Source organism: Haliotis rufescens, unplaced genomic scaffold (genome assembly GCF_023055435.1).
Source record: "Haliotis rufescens isolate VD_foot unplaced genomic scaffold, xgHalRufe1.0.p SCAF_22, whole genome shotgun sequence".
NCBI classification, from domain to species: Eukaryota; Metazoa; Mollusca; class Gastropoda; order Lepetellida; family Haliotidae; genus Haliotis; species Haliotis rufescens.
Genome location: NW_025963913.1, coordinates 133,020 through 147,979, shown reverse-complemented (window position 1 = coordinate 147,979; position 14,960 = coordinate 133,020). Strand labels below are relative to the sequence as shown.

Below are 14,960 nucleotides of genomic sequence, written 5' to 3'. Positions count from 1 at the left end.
TTACATACAGAGGGTCCATGACTGACAATGAAATAAGTGATTACAGAAAAAATTATCAGAACTTCAATTGTTCTTTCAGGCGCTTAAAGCACATACATGAAGATCTGGGTTCGAACTTAACTTCAGCAACTCATTCTTGTCATAAGAAGCAAACAACAGGATCTGGTAGTCAGACTCGCTCACATGGTTGATGCATGTCATCGTATCCCAATTGCGTAGATCGATGTTCATGATGTCAAATACTGGACTGTCTGGTCCGGACTCGATTACTTACAAACCGCCGCCATACAGCTGGAATATTGCTCAGGGCGGAAATAAACAACAAACAAAACTAACAAACTTAAAGGACACATGATGAAGTTGGTGATCAACCTGCTGTGTGAAGGTGGTGAGGCCATCAATCTGCTCATATCTGCTGATCCCCATCTGTGCTAATCTTGTAGGGGGGCTGCTGCTGGAGAGGTCCATCGGAGGACTGTTCCTCATCCCCATCTCTTCTGGCCTAGATGACGGACTGCTACTTTGCCCTTCATCTTCAGCTCTTGTTACTTGGCTGCTTATGGGCCCGGGATGTGCTGGTCCGGTGAGGGAGCTGTGAGTCAGCCCTGCCTGTTCAGCTCTTGTTACAGGGCTGCTAACTGGCCCGGGATGTGCTGGTCCGGTGAGGGAGCTGTGAGTCAGCCCTGCCTGTTCAGCTCTTGTTACAGGGCTGCTAACTGGCCCGGGATGTGCTGGTCCGGTGAGGGAGCTGTGAGTCAGCCCTGCCTGTTCAGCTCTTGTTACAGGGCTGCTACCTGCCCCGGGATGTGCTGGTCCAGTGAGGGAGCTGTGAGTCAGCCCTGCCTGTTCAGCTCTTGTTACAGGGCTGCTAACTGGCCCGGGATGTGCTGGTCCGGTGAGGGAGCTGTGAGTCAGCCCTGCCTGTTCAGCTCTTGTTACAGGGCTGCTAACTGGCCCGGGATGTGCTGGTCCGGTGAGGGAGCTGTGAGTCAGCCCTGCCTGTTCAGCTCTTGTTACAGGGCTGCTAACTGGCCCGGGATGTGCTGGTCCGGTGAGGGAGCTGTGAGTCAGCCCTGCCTGTTCAGCTCTTGTTACAGGGCTGCTAACTGGCCCGGGATGTGCTGGTCCGGTGAGGGAGCTGTGAGTCAGCCCTGCCTGTTCAGCTCTTGTTACAGGGCTGTTACCTGCCCCGGGATGTGCTGGTCCCGTGACGGAACTGCTACTTAGTTCGGACCTGAACATTGGGCTGCTACTAAGACCAGCCTGTTCTGTTCTTGACAAGGGGCTGCTACTAAGACCAGCCCGTTCTGTTCTTGACAAAGGGCTGCTACTAAGCCCAGTATGTTCTGGCCTAAAGAAGGGGCTGCTGCTGAACCCATTATAAGATGAACACAGAGGGGATCCAGATAATGCTTGTGTGCTGCCATGTCTTAGATCTACTGAAAAAGGAAACATAAATTTTATATTAGTAAAATCTAAATATTTTTAAAATTTGTATACTAATTCTGCAATACCACATTAACTGCTTTCTTTTGACAGAAAAACAAAGCTGTTTGAGGTCCAGCTGAAAGAATTTATTCAGACCCTCCACAGTGCCCACGAAAGTGCCGAGGTCACGTATCTACACATTACTGCAACAGTTGGGCAACTTTAAATGTCGTAATGCAGGATAATTAAACAAATGTAAAAAACATTTAGATTTGACTAAAAATTTTAAATTATGCTACATTACTCTTCAATGCATCTTTGTCAGAGGGAAACAGAGAAGGGCATAACTTCAGATGTGATGTTCAAGAAACCCTTGTTAAAAAGTCCAGATAACCATCACAGCATTCATGCAATAAACGGAACCATGTGACCATTCAAAGCTAATGCTTGCAGCTTGTACGCCTTCATGTCTGGGGTGAAAAATTAACACCAGTGAGTTTGGAAGGCCAGCTCCGGCCTCTGGAGAAATTAATGTTGTTTGGGGTTGTGACCTGTTGGGCGACCACCATGGTACCAAAACTGTCAACGCCCTCAACGTCCTCCATGGCCACATCCCGCATGTAGTGGCTGTCTCATTTCTAGAAGCATCCTTCCATGATGGATCTGATGGAGCTGTTGCTGTGGAGAGCAATGGTGGAGGCAAACACTCAGATGTCGTGTTACGACTGACTTTTGTTCTAGATCTTCAGAAAAAACCTCGTCAAAGGTCCAGGTAACCATCAAAACATCATTTGCGTTGATCGGAAACCAGGGGAACATTCCTGCCAGAGGATGGTCGAGCGTATGAGGAATGTAGGAAGGCCCAGGTAAAAGACAGCATAAGTCTAAGACTGACTTACCGAGCCAATGCTTGTAGCATAGAAACCTCCCGACCTGGCATGAGAAACACTGCGAGAGTTGGAAAAGGCCAGCTCTGGACAACTGGAGAATTTCAATGTCATCTGGGATGTGTGATCTGCTAAGCAGCAATCAGAGGGCCAAAACTGTGTACGCCTCTGACGCTTTCCAAGGCTGTGTCCCTCAGGTAGGTAATGGCTTGCAAAGGTCTCCAGAAACATCCTTCCAGGCTAGATCTGGTGGAGCAATTGCTGTAGAAAGCCATCATAGAAGCGACCCCCTGGATCTCATGAGGGCTGTAGGTCCTCGGAGGATCATGGCCAATGGCCTCATAAGCATGAAGGTCGACTGTGCATAACCATAAGGATAATGCGATATGACTGACTTCTGTCGTGGATGTCCTGGAGACGTTTCTGGGCAGCACATTGAGTTTTAGATACACACCCTAAGTGCACGAACTGGGCACAGAAGGAGTTCCATCTCATCTTCAGCACCCACTATCGAGGAGAGTGGTGGGATGGCAAAGGACCTGTCAGGCTGTCCTGAGAGTTGATTCTTGGCAATGAAGTCCCAGCACAGACCAAGGTGAACGGCGCCCTACACTCAAATCGGACCTAGGTGAGGTTGAGAGCATGCAGCACGCTAACCCTTGCCACGGCAGATGGAGCCAAGAGGTTTAAGAAGGAATCTGAGTGGATAGACTCAATCGGAGGACCACACAGAAACCTGAGAACCACGTTCAGATCCCAAACAAGAGGTCTGAACCTGGCCATCTGAAGGAGCGCAGCAAAGCTTGCAGGTCTGGAATCTTGGTCATTTTATGATTCTCCAGACCTGCCAACCCTGAGTTAATGGCCACCAGGAAGGTAGTGATGGTCTTGAAGTGCTGTCTGCTGTGCAGCAACATAAGTAATTCAGCCATGAACTGATGGGACCCTCAAGTGGGATCCTGATATTTCTCCTTGCTAAAGGAATCAATGAACGCCACTTGTCATCATAAGAGTCCACTGGTTGCGCAGACACCAAACCACAGTGATATCGTCTGTTGATATGGCTAACATAGCGTTCTGGAGATGGTTTCGCAAGTGGCATACTGTCAGAATGAGCGCTTCCAATTCCAACTTGTTTATATGCACTGTGCGCTGATCATGGGACCACAGACCTGAGGTTGTCTTGACCTCCAGATGAGCGCCCCAACGCTGTAGAGATTCTTCCTAAGACATACCTAAGACTGCACCATCCACCACAGGAGATGAGGTTTGAGGTCCGATTGGGTGCAGCCGGAGGCGTCCCCTTGATGTCAGATCCTGTATCATCATGAGCAGCCCCAGAAGCATTTGCCACTGGCAAAGTGTAAGCGGCTGATGAACTGCCGGTAGCCCATTTAGGTCAGGATATCTACAAGACTGTAAAGTTAAAAAGCCAACTTTAGGTGTTTCCAAGTTCTGTGTTGAATACATGACGCCTGGTCATGTCCTGTGAACAATGAACCTGAGAGATACCCGGTAGCATATTACAAATCTGTCAAATGTCCAATCGATCATGAATGTGATGGTCTTCAAGTTTTGCAACATATCATGTCTACCTGAAGTAACACAAAATAAATTCTATGAGAGTACTATCGCCCTCTCTGTGGAAGCGTCTGCAAAGGCTAAGGCCAAGGGCGCCTGTAAAGGCTCAGGCGGCACATGCTGGAAGGGCATCTGTGCAGATGGGAAACCAGATGGCAGATCAAATCCCAGAGGCACCATGTAGATGCTCAGAGATGCTGACGGTAGCTAATACCTTGGGCAAGCGTTGTCATCTGGGAAGTCAGAGGGATGTAGGCATCAGCTGCGGGGACATTGACTGCTGGAACATGGACTACAGAAATATCTGCATCCAGGACGAGTCAATGTATGGTGCCTGTAAATGATGAGGCCGCGCTTCCTGGAAAGACATCTGTAGGTGCTGAGGGTGCTGTGTAGCTGCTCAGAGGCGCTGAAGATACGTGATGAGCCTGGGTAAGAGCTGTCATCTCGGAGGTTGGCGGCGCCAAGGGTGGCGCCAGCACCTGGGTGGTCATGGAAGTGTCTATCGTCCTCTCCTTGGATGCATCTGTATAGTCGTTGGCACCTGTGTAGTCATCAGGAGTAGGTAAATGCTCAATTGTTGACAAGCAGTTGAAGGATTCTCTTGGGAGTCAGATATCTTAGTGTGTCTGCCTGCCTGCTGCGTACGGCTCTTCCTCAGTACCCTCAGGTACTTTTTGAAGGCTGTAGGAGAGAGGGGAGAGCAAGAGCTACACTTATCAGCTTCTGCACAGGGATCGGTGCAATCCAAACACAAGGGGTGAGGATCCCTGCCTGACTTGTTACCTAGGCACTTAATGCAATGGGGCATAAATCTGCAATTTAAGCAGAGGCGGTAATCATAATGTGTACAAAACAACGAGGAGAAATGACACTGACACACGAGAATTCAAAGAATTCAAAATGGCTGATTGAGACAGCAATCTGCATGATATTTACCGTGACTAATAGCCACTTCCAAACGCAACATATTAATTCAATGGCACACATTAATGGCAAGACATGAAGTCACAAGACATTGGAAGGTTATAAATCAGAAGTAGAATATACAACAACACAAAGGATGTCAGCAGATAGCTGGAACAAAGTTCAAACACAACAGTGATGTGCAGAAACCTGATGTCAGCACTTCCATGGTCACATGGGCACTGTGGAGGGTCTGCCTCACAACAGGTTGGTTTTTTTCGGCTGGACCTCACAGAGCTTTGTTTTAGTCGAAAGAAAACAGTAAAATGCATTAAGGAATAACACAGGATAAGTTAAAAAAATTACTCTTTTGGTTCATGACGAAGATATCAGAAATGCTAAAGGAAAGAAGTAAAATATATAGAAACAATATATTTTTGAATGCTAACATTTGAACATGTGACAGTACTGAAGGGTGGGACAATGTTATACATATCCTCCCTAAGCTCCAAGAGGGAACTAATATATGACAGATTGGATCTTACATGTCATTTGGCATGGCATCAGACAGGTCCGTGTCAATAGATGCGCCAATAAACGAGTGGCTACCACTGACCTCTTAATTATGTCTATTCATTCCTACAATCTTACCACTAAATCACAAACTGATTCTCAACACACCCTTCAGCGAAAACTATATTTGTATATAAATGTATAAAAAACTATGTCAAACTAGACCTGTTTGTGTGCCTTACAGATCAAGTGAGTGAGTGAGTGAGTGAGTGAGTGAGTGAGCAAAGGAGTGTGTGAATGCCAGGGTGATTGAGTGCCAGAGTGAGTAACAGTGTGAGTGAGACAATATCAGGGTGAGTGCTAGAGTGAGTGAGTGAGGGCCAGTGTGAGTGAAAGAATTCCAGTGTGAGTGCTAAAATGAGTGAGACATACCTGTGTGAGTGAGACATACCTGTGTGAGTGAGACATACCTGTGTGAGTGAGACATACCTGTGTGAGTGAGACATACCTGTGTCAGTGAGACATACCTGTGTCAGTGAGACATACCTGTGTCAGTGAGACATACCTGTGTGAGGGCTGCAGTGAACAGGGGCCAGTGTGAGTGAAAGAATTCCAGTGTGAGTGCTAGAGTGAGTGAGACATACCTGTGTGAGTGAAAGAATTCCAGTTGGTGTGCTAGAGTGAGTGAGACATACCTGTGTGAGTGAGAGAATACCAGTTGGTGTGCTAGAGTGAGTGAGACATACCTGTGTGAGTGAAAGAATTCCAGTGTGAGTGCTAGAGTGAGTGAGACATACCTGTGTGAGTGAGAGAATACCAGTGTGACTGACTGCCAGATTGATCGAGTGTCAGATACTGAAGAAAATCTGACACCTTGAACTTTTTAGTGTCTTTCCTAACAGAAAAGATACATCTATCTACAATTTTGATAAGTCCCGTTTGTTGATTAATGGTGCATTCGGACCATTAGTCACATCATGATGAGGACGAGTTGCTGATCATGAAGACCAACCCTAACCCTGATCTTCAAGGGGGTTTGATAAGTCTAAAGATTCAAACAGTCAAACTTTCTTGCATCCAACATGTTTCACAGTTCAAATTATCCATTCATATTTATGTACTCATATAAGCACAATATTTTGAATCCAGAAACACCCTGGCATGTCAGCTTGGTGGGGGAGCAAAGCCCACAGTGATGTTGAGATGTATTTACCATTTAGCCATAAGTATGGGCATGGTGCCGATCATGCCCACTGCAAATCTAGGGCTGCATTTATAGCACAGTGTCTCAGACCACTGAGCCCCAGGAGGTAGATCAGGTATCCGTGGATTTGTCTACCGGTAAGGATTCAAGTAACTCAGTGTTAAATACCCATTCATGGTGTCAGTGCAGGAATATGTCAACTGCCTTAAATGTCTCATCCAGAAGTTCCTCGTCCAATGTAGGAATACTGAGTGAGTGAGTGAAGGGGATTTAAACCATATATGCCACCTTCAAAATGTAGGGAAGCCAGTGGTCGATAGTGAGAGCCTCTGATCAGGGTGTGATCACACACTAACACAGCCAGGCTACACATCAGAGTTGTCCACCACCATTATTCAACTCTCCGGCCAAGTAGTAGCCATTAGGGTCACTTCATCACTGTGGTCGAGGAATTCATATCTCAATCGTGTCAGTATGTAACACACAATGCCATTTAGAAAGTGGTCAAATGTAACAAATGTTATATTTGGGATAACATTTTCTTAGTAAAGTACAGATTCTTGTACTTGTTTGGGTTGAGTCCTGTCCGGGATTCAAAACCACACTGCCAGAGTGAGGCACCTAATCGCCAGCACACAAAGTCAGCGATCTAACCTACTCAGCCACTGATGCTTCCACAAAAATGAATGTCCAACAACTGGTAACCTAGGTCACATTCTTTGTGTACCCCTCTGACAAGTGTAAATTGGCACAGCTCCAATAGCCGATGCCATGAACACACAATGCCATTCGGAAAGTGGTAAAATGTAACAAATATCCCAAATATAATATGTTACGGTGTCAGTATAGTTTCATCAATTTTGCAATATTCAAATCATTTTGTTCCGAAGCCCCCCCCCCACACACACCCACGCCCAAATCTTTCACACATTGTACCTGTGATGGCGATTGAATCTCTGTCAAAACATGATGAACACACACTAAGGGTACCTACCCCACAGCCCGATTCTCCACAGGATTATGCACTCCCATGAAACTTGGGAGTGCAAGTGATGGTGGACAAGCATACCGTTGTTAGTATGTATAAGGGAATAAAACACCATACCTCTGAAGTGTACCTCTACATAACACAAAAGAAAGCTGATAGCAGTTTGTGACAGCGCAGTCATTCTGTCAAGGCTCCCGAAGCTAGCATGCAGTGTACAGAGGAGGGTGAGATACATACTTGATTACCTGAGGATGGGGAAGTTGTGCCATTTCTGGCTTCCCCCGACAGGTTGGGGGGAGTCCTACTGTATTCAGAGTCTGTTAAACTTGCACTGGAGGCCGTCTAGGAAGCATACAATCCATTTGTTAGCATATTCACAGGGAGGTGTGAGAAGTTAAGCAAAAACAACCCAAATCTCAGGCAATGACTCAAAACTTATCCTGTTGATAGGCAAGACCTGTTTCTTTTCTAGTTTCAGCTGTTAGTGGTCACAGTATCAACCGACCGGGGGTAAAGAAATACTTACTATAAAAAAGTCTCATTTGATGTTAATTATCAGAAACACCAGACATGAAAATTTAAGCAAAATAAAATATGATAAAAAAAAAAAATTACATCAAACATATTCGACCATTTTACAAAATTTAGGTTAGGCTTGTCTATAAAACAAAAAAGAAAACATAGATTGGTCTGACTGAACATCAAGAGTTGAAATGTTCATGTTCAGTATAAAAGCAGATAGAAAATGTTTCTTTGATGTGGATGTTGTTACCACTGCAGAATCGAGAGCTGGACAAACAGAACAGGGTCCAGGCAGACTGGTATGTTAGTGTAGGTGATTATTTACAGTAGGCGGCTTATTGTTTGCCAGAAATTTCATGCATCATCATAATAATTCCTGCTTGTGAGCTCAACCTGGTCACTGTATAGGGTCACAATAATTGCAAGTAAAGGCTACAAACATAGGGAAATGGTTATGCAAAATTCAAATGGTAATAACCTGATTTGATACCCAATTTAAACATTAATAAAATATTTTAAATTTTAAAGAATTGTCCAAGTTAATTGGAACTGATGCATCATGTAAAGACGTGTTTTTAGCATTCTATTCAGGATCATGAATGCCAAGTATTGACAACCAGCCATACAAGCAGAATAAAGGGGAATAACTCCCATATGCTTCCAAGGGGAATAACTCCAACATGCTTGCAGCCCTTCACCAGCCTCATCCCCATGTTTTCCAGCGTGTCGGCAAGCTTACTGACCTTTTTAGGGGTGAGCCTCTTCACCTTGTCCTTGTTGTCGCGGGCCTTCTGGAGAGCCTGCAACACGGCCACTGTGTCCAGCTCCTTCTGGCTCGGCTTCTGCTTGTCCAGCACCACCTGCACATAATGTCATGGGTTGTCACGTATAGTCATGTACTGATGTCATGGGACGTCACATAGTCATGTCATTTACTGATGTCATGGGATGTCATGTGCAGCCATGCCATGTACTGATGTCAAGGGACGTCACATAGTCATGTCATTTACTGATGTCATGGGTTGTCACGTATAGCCATGTCATGTACTGATGTCATGGGACATCACGTAGTCATGTCATGTACTGATGTCATGGGACATCACATAGTCATGTCATGTACTGATGTCATGGGTTGTCACATACAGCCATGTCATGTACTGATGTCATGGGATGTCACGTAGTCATGTCATGTACTGATGTCATGGGTCGTCACATACAGCCATGTCATGTACTGATGTCATGGGACGTGACATAGTCATGTCATGTACTGATATCTTGGGACGTCACGTCCCATGTCAAGCACTATTATCATTAAGACTAACAGTATTTGTTATGTCATCCTGTACCTACCTCATTGACCCGGTCCCCAAACACCTCAAGGACCTTGGTCCGGTAGTCCAGCACGATGGTCACTGGGTTGCCAGTCAACAGCAGGTTTTCCAAACATGGCAGGCCACCGATAGGCTTAATATCAGACACCTGGAGACAACATCATAACGTCTTTGTTACCACATTTGCTAACTTGCTGTCAGCTGGGCAAACCACAAACAGGCTTTACATCAGAGGTCAAGAGTATCACAGAGTATTGAAGTGCAATGATACACAACTCAGCTGGTTGAACCACTCCAACAGCACTAGTGGTGCTAGGCTGCTTCAACTGCACATGAAGTTGTTTAAAGATAAGGGACCAAAGAATAAATTATTTGTCCTCATCACTTCTCACAACGGAGGTGCCAAACAATTTCTTTCAACCAAAATGCACTATTTTTCAGAGCATCCAGCATTTCTAGCCTTTGTAAAACCTTATGAAAATATTTTTTCAGCAAACTTGTGAACTGATAATTAAATGTTTATCCACTTAGCAAAAGGAGAGCTTGTTACAATATACATGTTTATGAGGCAATGTCTTACCTGTCCAATTTCATTGTTGCTAACGTCAAGAATCTCCAGGCTAAACAACTTTGAAAATCCTGTAAAATGAGAAGACATATTCCAGTAACTGTAAAATGAGAACACATATTCCAATTACTGTAAAAAAAGACATATTCCAATATTGTAAAATAAGAACACATATTCCAATAACTGTAAAATAAGAACACATATTCCAATAACTGTAAAATAAGAACACATATTCCAATAACTGTAAAATAAGAACACATATTCCAATAACTGTAAAATAAGAACACATATTCCAATAACTGTAAAATAAGAACACATATTCCAATAACTGTAAAATAAGAACACATATTCCAATAACTGTAAAATAAGAACACATATTCCAATAACTGTAAAATAAGAACACATATTCCAATAACTGTAACATGAGAACACATATTCCAATAACTGTAACATGAGAACACTTATTCCAATAACTGTAACATGAGAACACTTATTCCAATAACTGTAAAATAAGAACACATATTCCAATAACTGTAACATGAGAACACATATTCCAATAACTGTAAAATAATAGCTTAAGTTTCAGAGGTGTAAGCATACAACCTATCCAACACTTGCTGCATTAAACAAACACTGTTAATCCTTTACCATAACCAGTGTTCACATTGAAGGGGGATCCAGGGGTGCTCATGATCTTCTCCTATTACTTGAATCTATGGACCCCAAAATCTTTACCTTGTAACATTAGGGACATGACACGGACCCCTTGACTTTCATGCTAAATTTCGAACACTGACTACCCTTTCTCCCCGGGGCGACTTGCACAAAGAGCTCTTAGCGCTATGATTATTGAAAGTCTATGTTAAAGTATGCTAGTTACGATCGTCGTAGCGCTACGGTCGCTTTGTGCAAGTGGGCCCTGCTCTCCTGTTCCTACGATGTCCTACAACTGCCTACCCTGCAGGCTCCCAAGCTTGTTGCCAGCCAGCTTGAGGGTCTTCAGGTTGCCCAGCTTGGTGTGCAGGGAGTCCAGGTTGTGGATGTTGTTGTGGGAGATGTCGAGGAAGGTGAGGTGGCTGAGCCACTGTAGATGTTGGATGCTTGTCAGCTGGTTGTGACTGAGGTCCAGATGCTCCACCTTCGGCATCAGTTGCTGCAACATCATCAGTGTGGATTGATTGTTTGTAGTTATAATGCTGCACTCAGCAATATTCCAGCCATATGACGGCAGTCTGTAAATAATCAAGTCTGGACCAGACAATCCAGTGATTGATGTGATGAGCATCTATCCACGCAATTGGGATACGATGACATGCATCAACCAAGTCAGCGAGCCTGACTACCCGATCCCGTTAGTCGTTGTTTGTTTGTTTGTTTGTTGTTTAACGCAGCACTCAGCAATATTCCAGCTATATGACGGCTGTCTGTAAATGATCAAGTCTGTACCAGACAATCCAATGATTCACAACATGAGCCTCAATATTTTACCAGTTGCACTCAGGGCAGTCTGATTATAAACTAAGGCTGGATTAGCCGATTTTAACCAGGACCAATGCAGTCTTGTCAAGGGGAAATCACACCCTGTGAAACATCCAAATCAGGTAAGTCTGGGATTGAACCCCAAATAAGCAGATCCTGGTTCAACTCCTACTCACCACACTGTCGTCAATGTCAACAATGAAGTTGTGGCTCATGTCGGCCTCCTCCACAAGCTCCCAGTACGACACCAGCAGAGTGCCATCCTCCCCGCGCCAGGCTGGAATGTCTTGAAGGAGGAATTCCTGCAATTAACACATGTCTCCACATGTATAATTTCCTCAAAGGTGAACATTATAATATCCAAATGCCTTGACACTACAAATAACAGATAAGACATCACAAGCCAACATTCTTGCAATCTCTCAATTTTTGTGGCACTATTTGACTTGTAATCACCTTGGCGTAACAGACTAGAGGCTATGGCATTAGTTCATCACACTTTCCCATTACCTGGATCAACAACACAAATGGAAGTGCAGGAGAAAACGTTTAACTCTGCAGCCAGCAATATTCCAGCCACATCATGGCAGCCTGTAAGTGAGTCCGTCCCACGCAAACAAGTGACTGAAAGCATGAACATCTAGAAAGGTGTTTGTATTAAACAAACAGAAGCAGACCCCTCCTTAACTTTTCCTGAATTCTTTAAAATTGTGCATCAAGCTCCCTTTGTTATGAGCTCTTCCAGCTTAATGAGTGAGTGAGTGAGTTGGGTTTAACGCTGCTTTTAACATTATTCCAGTTATATCATGGCGTGTCAGCTTGATGTGGGAGGAAAGCCCGAAGCGATGCAGGTCTCAGACATTTACCACTTTGGTGAAACCCACGAGCACGAGTATGGTGCTGACAAACCTAGAAACATAATCGGGGTGATCCGGAATTCGAACCCACAATCATAGGTTTCTGGCATGTCCAGGGGACGCAACTCTGCACAGCGAATCGCCGCGCCTTAGATGATTGGGCCACCCGTGCCCCCTCCAGCTTAATGAAATCACAAACATGCCCATGCGGTACAACTTGGAAACAGAAAGTCCACTGCCTCAGGAACTTCAATGAAGGTCACTCAAAAGCCAACCAATTCAGTGCCCAGCCCTAAGGATAATCTGCACAGAATTCCATTATATTTCAGCAAACGCTTTTTGGGTTATCACAAATATAATACATTTTTAGTTTATGACCTTGCGAATGAATTTGACCTTCAATACTAGAGGCAAGCATTTCAAGTACAATCCAAAGAAGTGTCCTGCATACAAACCAGACACGATGTCCCTAGGCAGACTTCAACATAACAACAACAAAAAAGCAAATTCTCCTCCCTGAACGCTGCTCACAGTGGCCATACACTGATGTCATTAGATTGTCATCACTTGTCATACATAATTATTCAAACAATAGAGCTTTAAAAATATCTGCAGAAAAAGGCATTTTATTAGGCCTTTCACAACATTTCCACCTATCCATTTAGTCAAATCTAATTCAAAGTATAGGAAACTAGGGACCTATTCGAGTCTGGGATCCCCAAGGGGGCTCCGAGTCACAGAATCTGCCCGCCTAATCCCCTTCATAGTCGTCTCTTCCAACAAGTAGGAGGTCATGGGGACCCAGAGAAACCACAGGAGCAACAAGTATTTGTGAAAAGTTACCCACTCGTATTGTTTTAGTTGATCTGCATAGCTGGAATTCCTTGAGTGTCTGTTTTATTGTTTCTAAGCCAACAATATTCCTTGGACTACAATTCAAAATCTGAAAACAAAAACATTATTAATCAGTTAATGTAAATAATTTAAAGAGCTAAATGCTCATGTGAAGCTGTAGCAATCATGAAAAATTTATCTGCTAACTAGAAACTCCACAAACATTAATGGAATATATGTGAGGATGTCGCTTTATTAGAGTGAGTGAGTGAGTGAGTGAGTGAGTGAGTGAGTGAGTGAGTGAGTGCGTGAGTATGGTTTTACGCCGCTTTTAGCAATATTCCAGCAATATCACAGCGGGGGACACCAGAAATGGGCTTCACACATTGTACCCATGTCGGGAATCGAACCCGGGTCTTCGGCGTGACGAGCGAATGCTTTAACCACTAGGCCACCCGACCGCCCCTCGCTGTATTAGAAACAGGAGCATGACCATGTGGTTGTTCATATCAAATAATCTTGGCTTGTATGTGTCAATGTCTGAGACTCACCTCTAAATACTGTATCGACTTGAACAATGTGAGATCAAATGTAAGCTGGTTCATATCAATATTGCTGGAACCAACTGACTCCTTGCTGCCACAGATCTGGAAGGGAGGTAACTCTGATATGAAAACTCTGAAGACATAAGTTGCAGTGTTGAAGATATTCGCTTTAACAAAAGATACAACTATACGAAGATCTGAGATTAAAAACATCAACATAGTTCTGACATTGCTAACACGTTCATTGAAATTAGGGAACGTACACAAACCAAGTATTTTCTTATTTAAGACTATAAAACACATTCCATTGGAGTAAACATACAGACTCTAAACATTGTGATATGTGCCTTGTTAAAACTGAGACACTTTGTGATATTGGGGTAGTCATGCAAGACTGATACACATGATACATACTCAATTAGCAGACATCAAGCTGGTCATAAGGGATTTTAATGCAACTTGCTGGGACTAGTAACCATTTAGATACTAATCCCCATGAAAGCTGGTACATCTCATACAACTGTCCAGACACTAATCACCCATGAAAGCTTGTACATCTCATACAACTGTCCAGACACTAATCCCCCATGAAAGCTGGTACATCACATACAACTGTCCAGACACTAATCCCCCATGAAAGCTGGTACATCTCATACAACTGTCCAGACACTAATCACCCATGAAAGCTGGTACATCACATACAACTGTCCAGACATTAATCACCCATGAAAGCTGGTACATCACATACAACTGTCCAGACACTAATCCCCCATGAAAGCTGGTACATCACATACAACTGTCCAGACACTAATCCCCCATGAAAGCTGGTACATCACATACAACTGTCCAGACACTAATCACCCATGAAAGCTGGTACATCACATACAACTGTCCAGACACTAATCCCCCATGAAACTGGTACATCTCATACAACTGTCCAGACACTAATCCCCCATGAAAGCTGGTACATCACATACAACTGTCCAGACACTAATCCCCCATGAAAGCTGGTACATCACATACAACTGTCCAGACACTAATCCCCCATGAAAGCTGGTACATCACATACAACTGTCCAGACACTAATCCCCCATGAAAGCTGGTACATCACACACAACTGTCCAGATACTAATCCCCCATGAAAGCTGGTACATCTCATACAACTGTCCAGACACTAATCACCCATGAAAGCTGGTACATCACATACAACTGTCCAGACACTAATCCCCCATGAAAGCTGGTACATCACATACAACTGTCCAGACACTAATCCCCCATGAAAGCTGGTACATCACATACAACTGTCCAGACACTTAT

At 44.1% G+C, this 14,960-nt stretch overlaps 1 protein-coding gene across 5 annotated transcripts in view; it reads right to left on the bottom strand.

Moving 5' to 3' along the window:
- LOC124117384 overlaps positions 1-14,960 on the bottom strand; it is a 46,266-nt gene that overhangs the window by 12,903 nt on the left and 18,403 nt on the right. For 4 of the 5 annotated variants that reach the window (XM_046479224.2, XM_046479225.2, XM_046479227.2 and 1 more), the window contains 9 exons: positions 13,650-13,745; positions 13,112-13,207; positions 11,584-11,709; positions 10,886-11,081; positions 9,941-9,999; positions 9,380-9,508; positions 8,773-8,889; positions 7,753-7,849; positions 373-1,439 (listed from right to left, as the gene is read on the bottom strand). In XM_046479224.2, coding sequence (XP_046335180.2) covers positions 373-1,439; positions 7,753-7,849; positions 8,773-8,889; positions 9,380-9,508; positions 9,941-9,999; positions 10,886-11,081; positions 11,584-11,709; positions 13,112-13,207; positions 13,650-13,745 — 1,983 coding nt within the window. The remainder of the gene's footprint in view (positions 1-372; positions 1,440-7,752; positions 7,850-8,772; positions 8,890-9,379; positions 9,509-9,940; positions 10,000-10,885; positions 11,082-11,583; positions 11,710-13,111; positions 13,208-13,649; positions 13,746-14,960) is intronic. The other variant, XM_046479226.2, reaches the window with a different exon arrangement.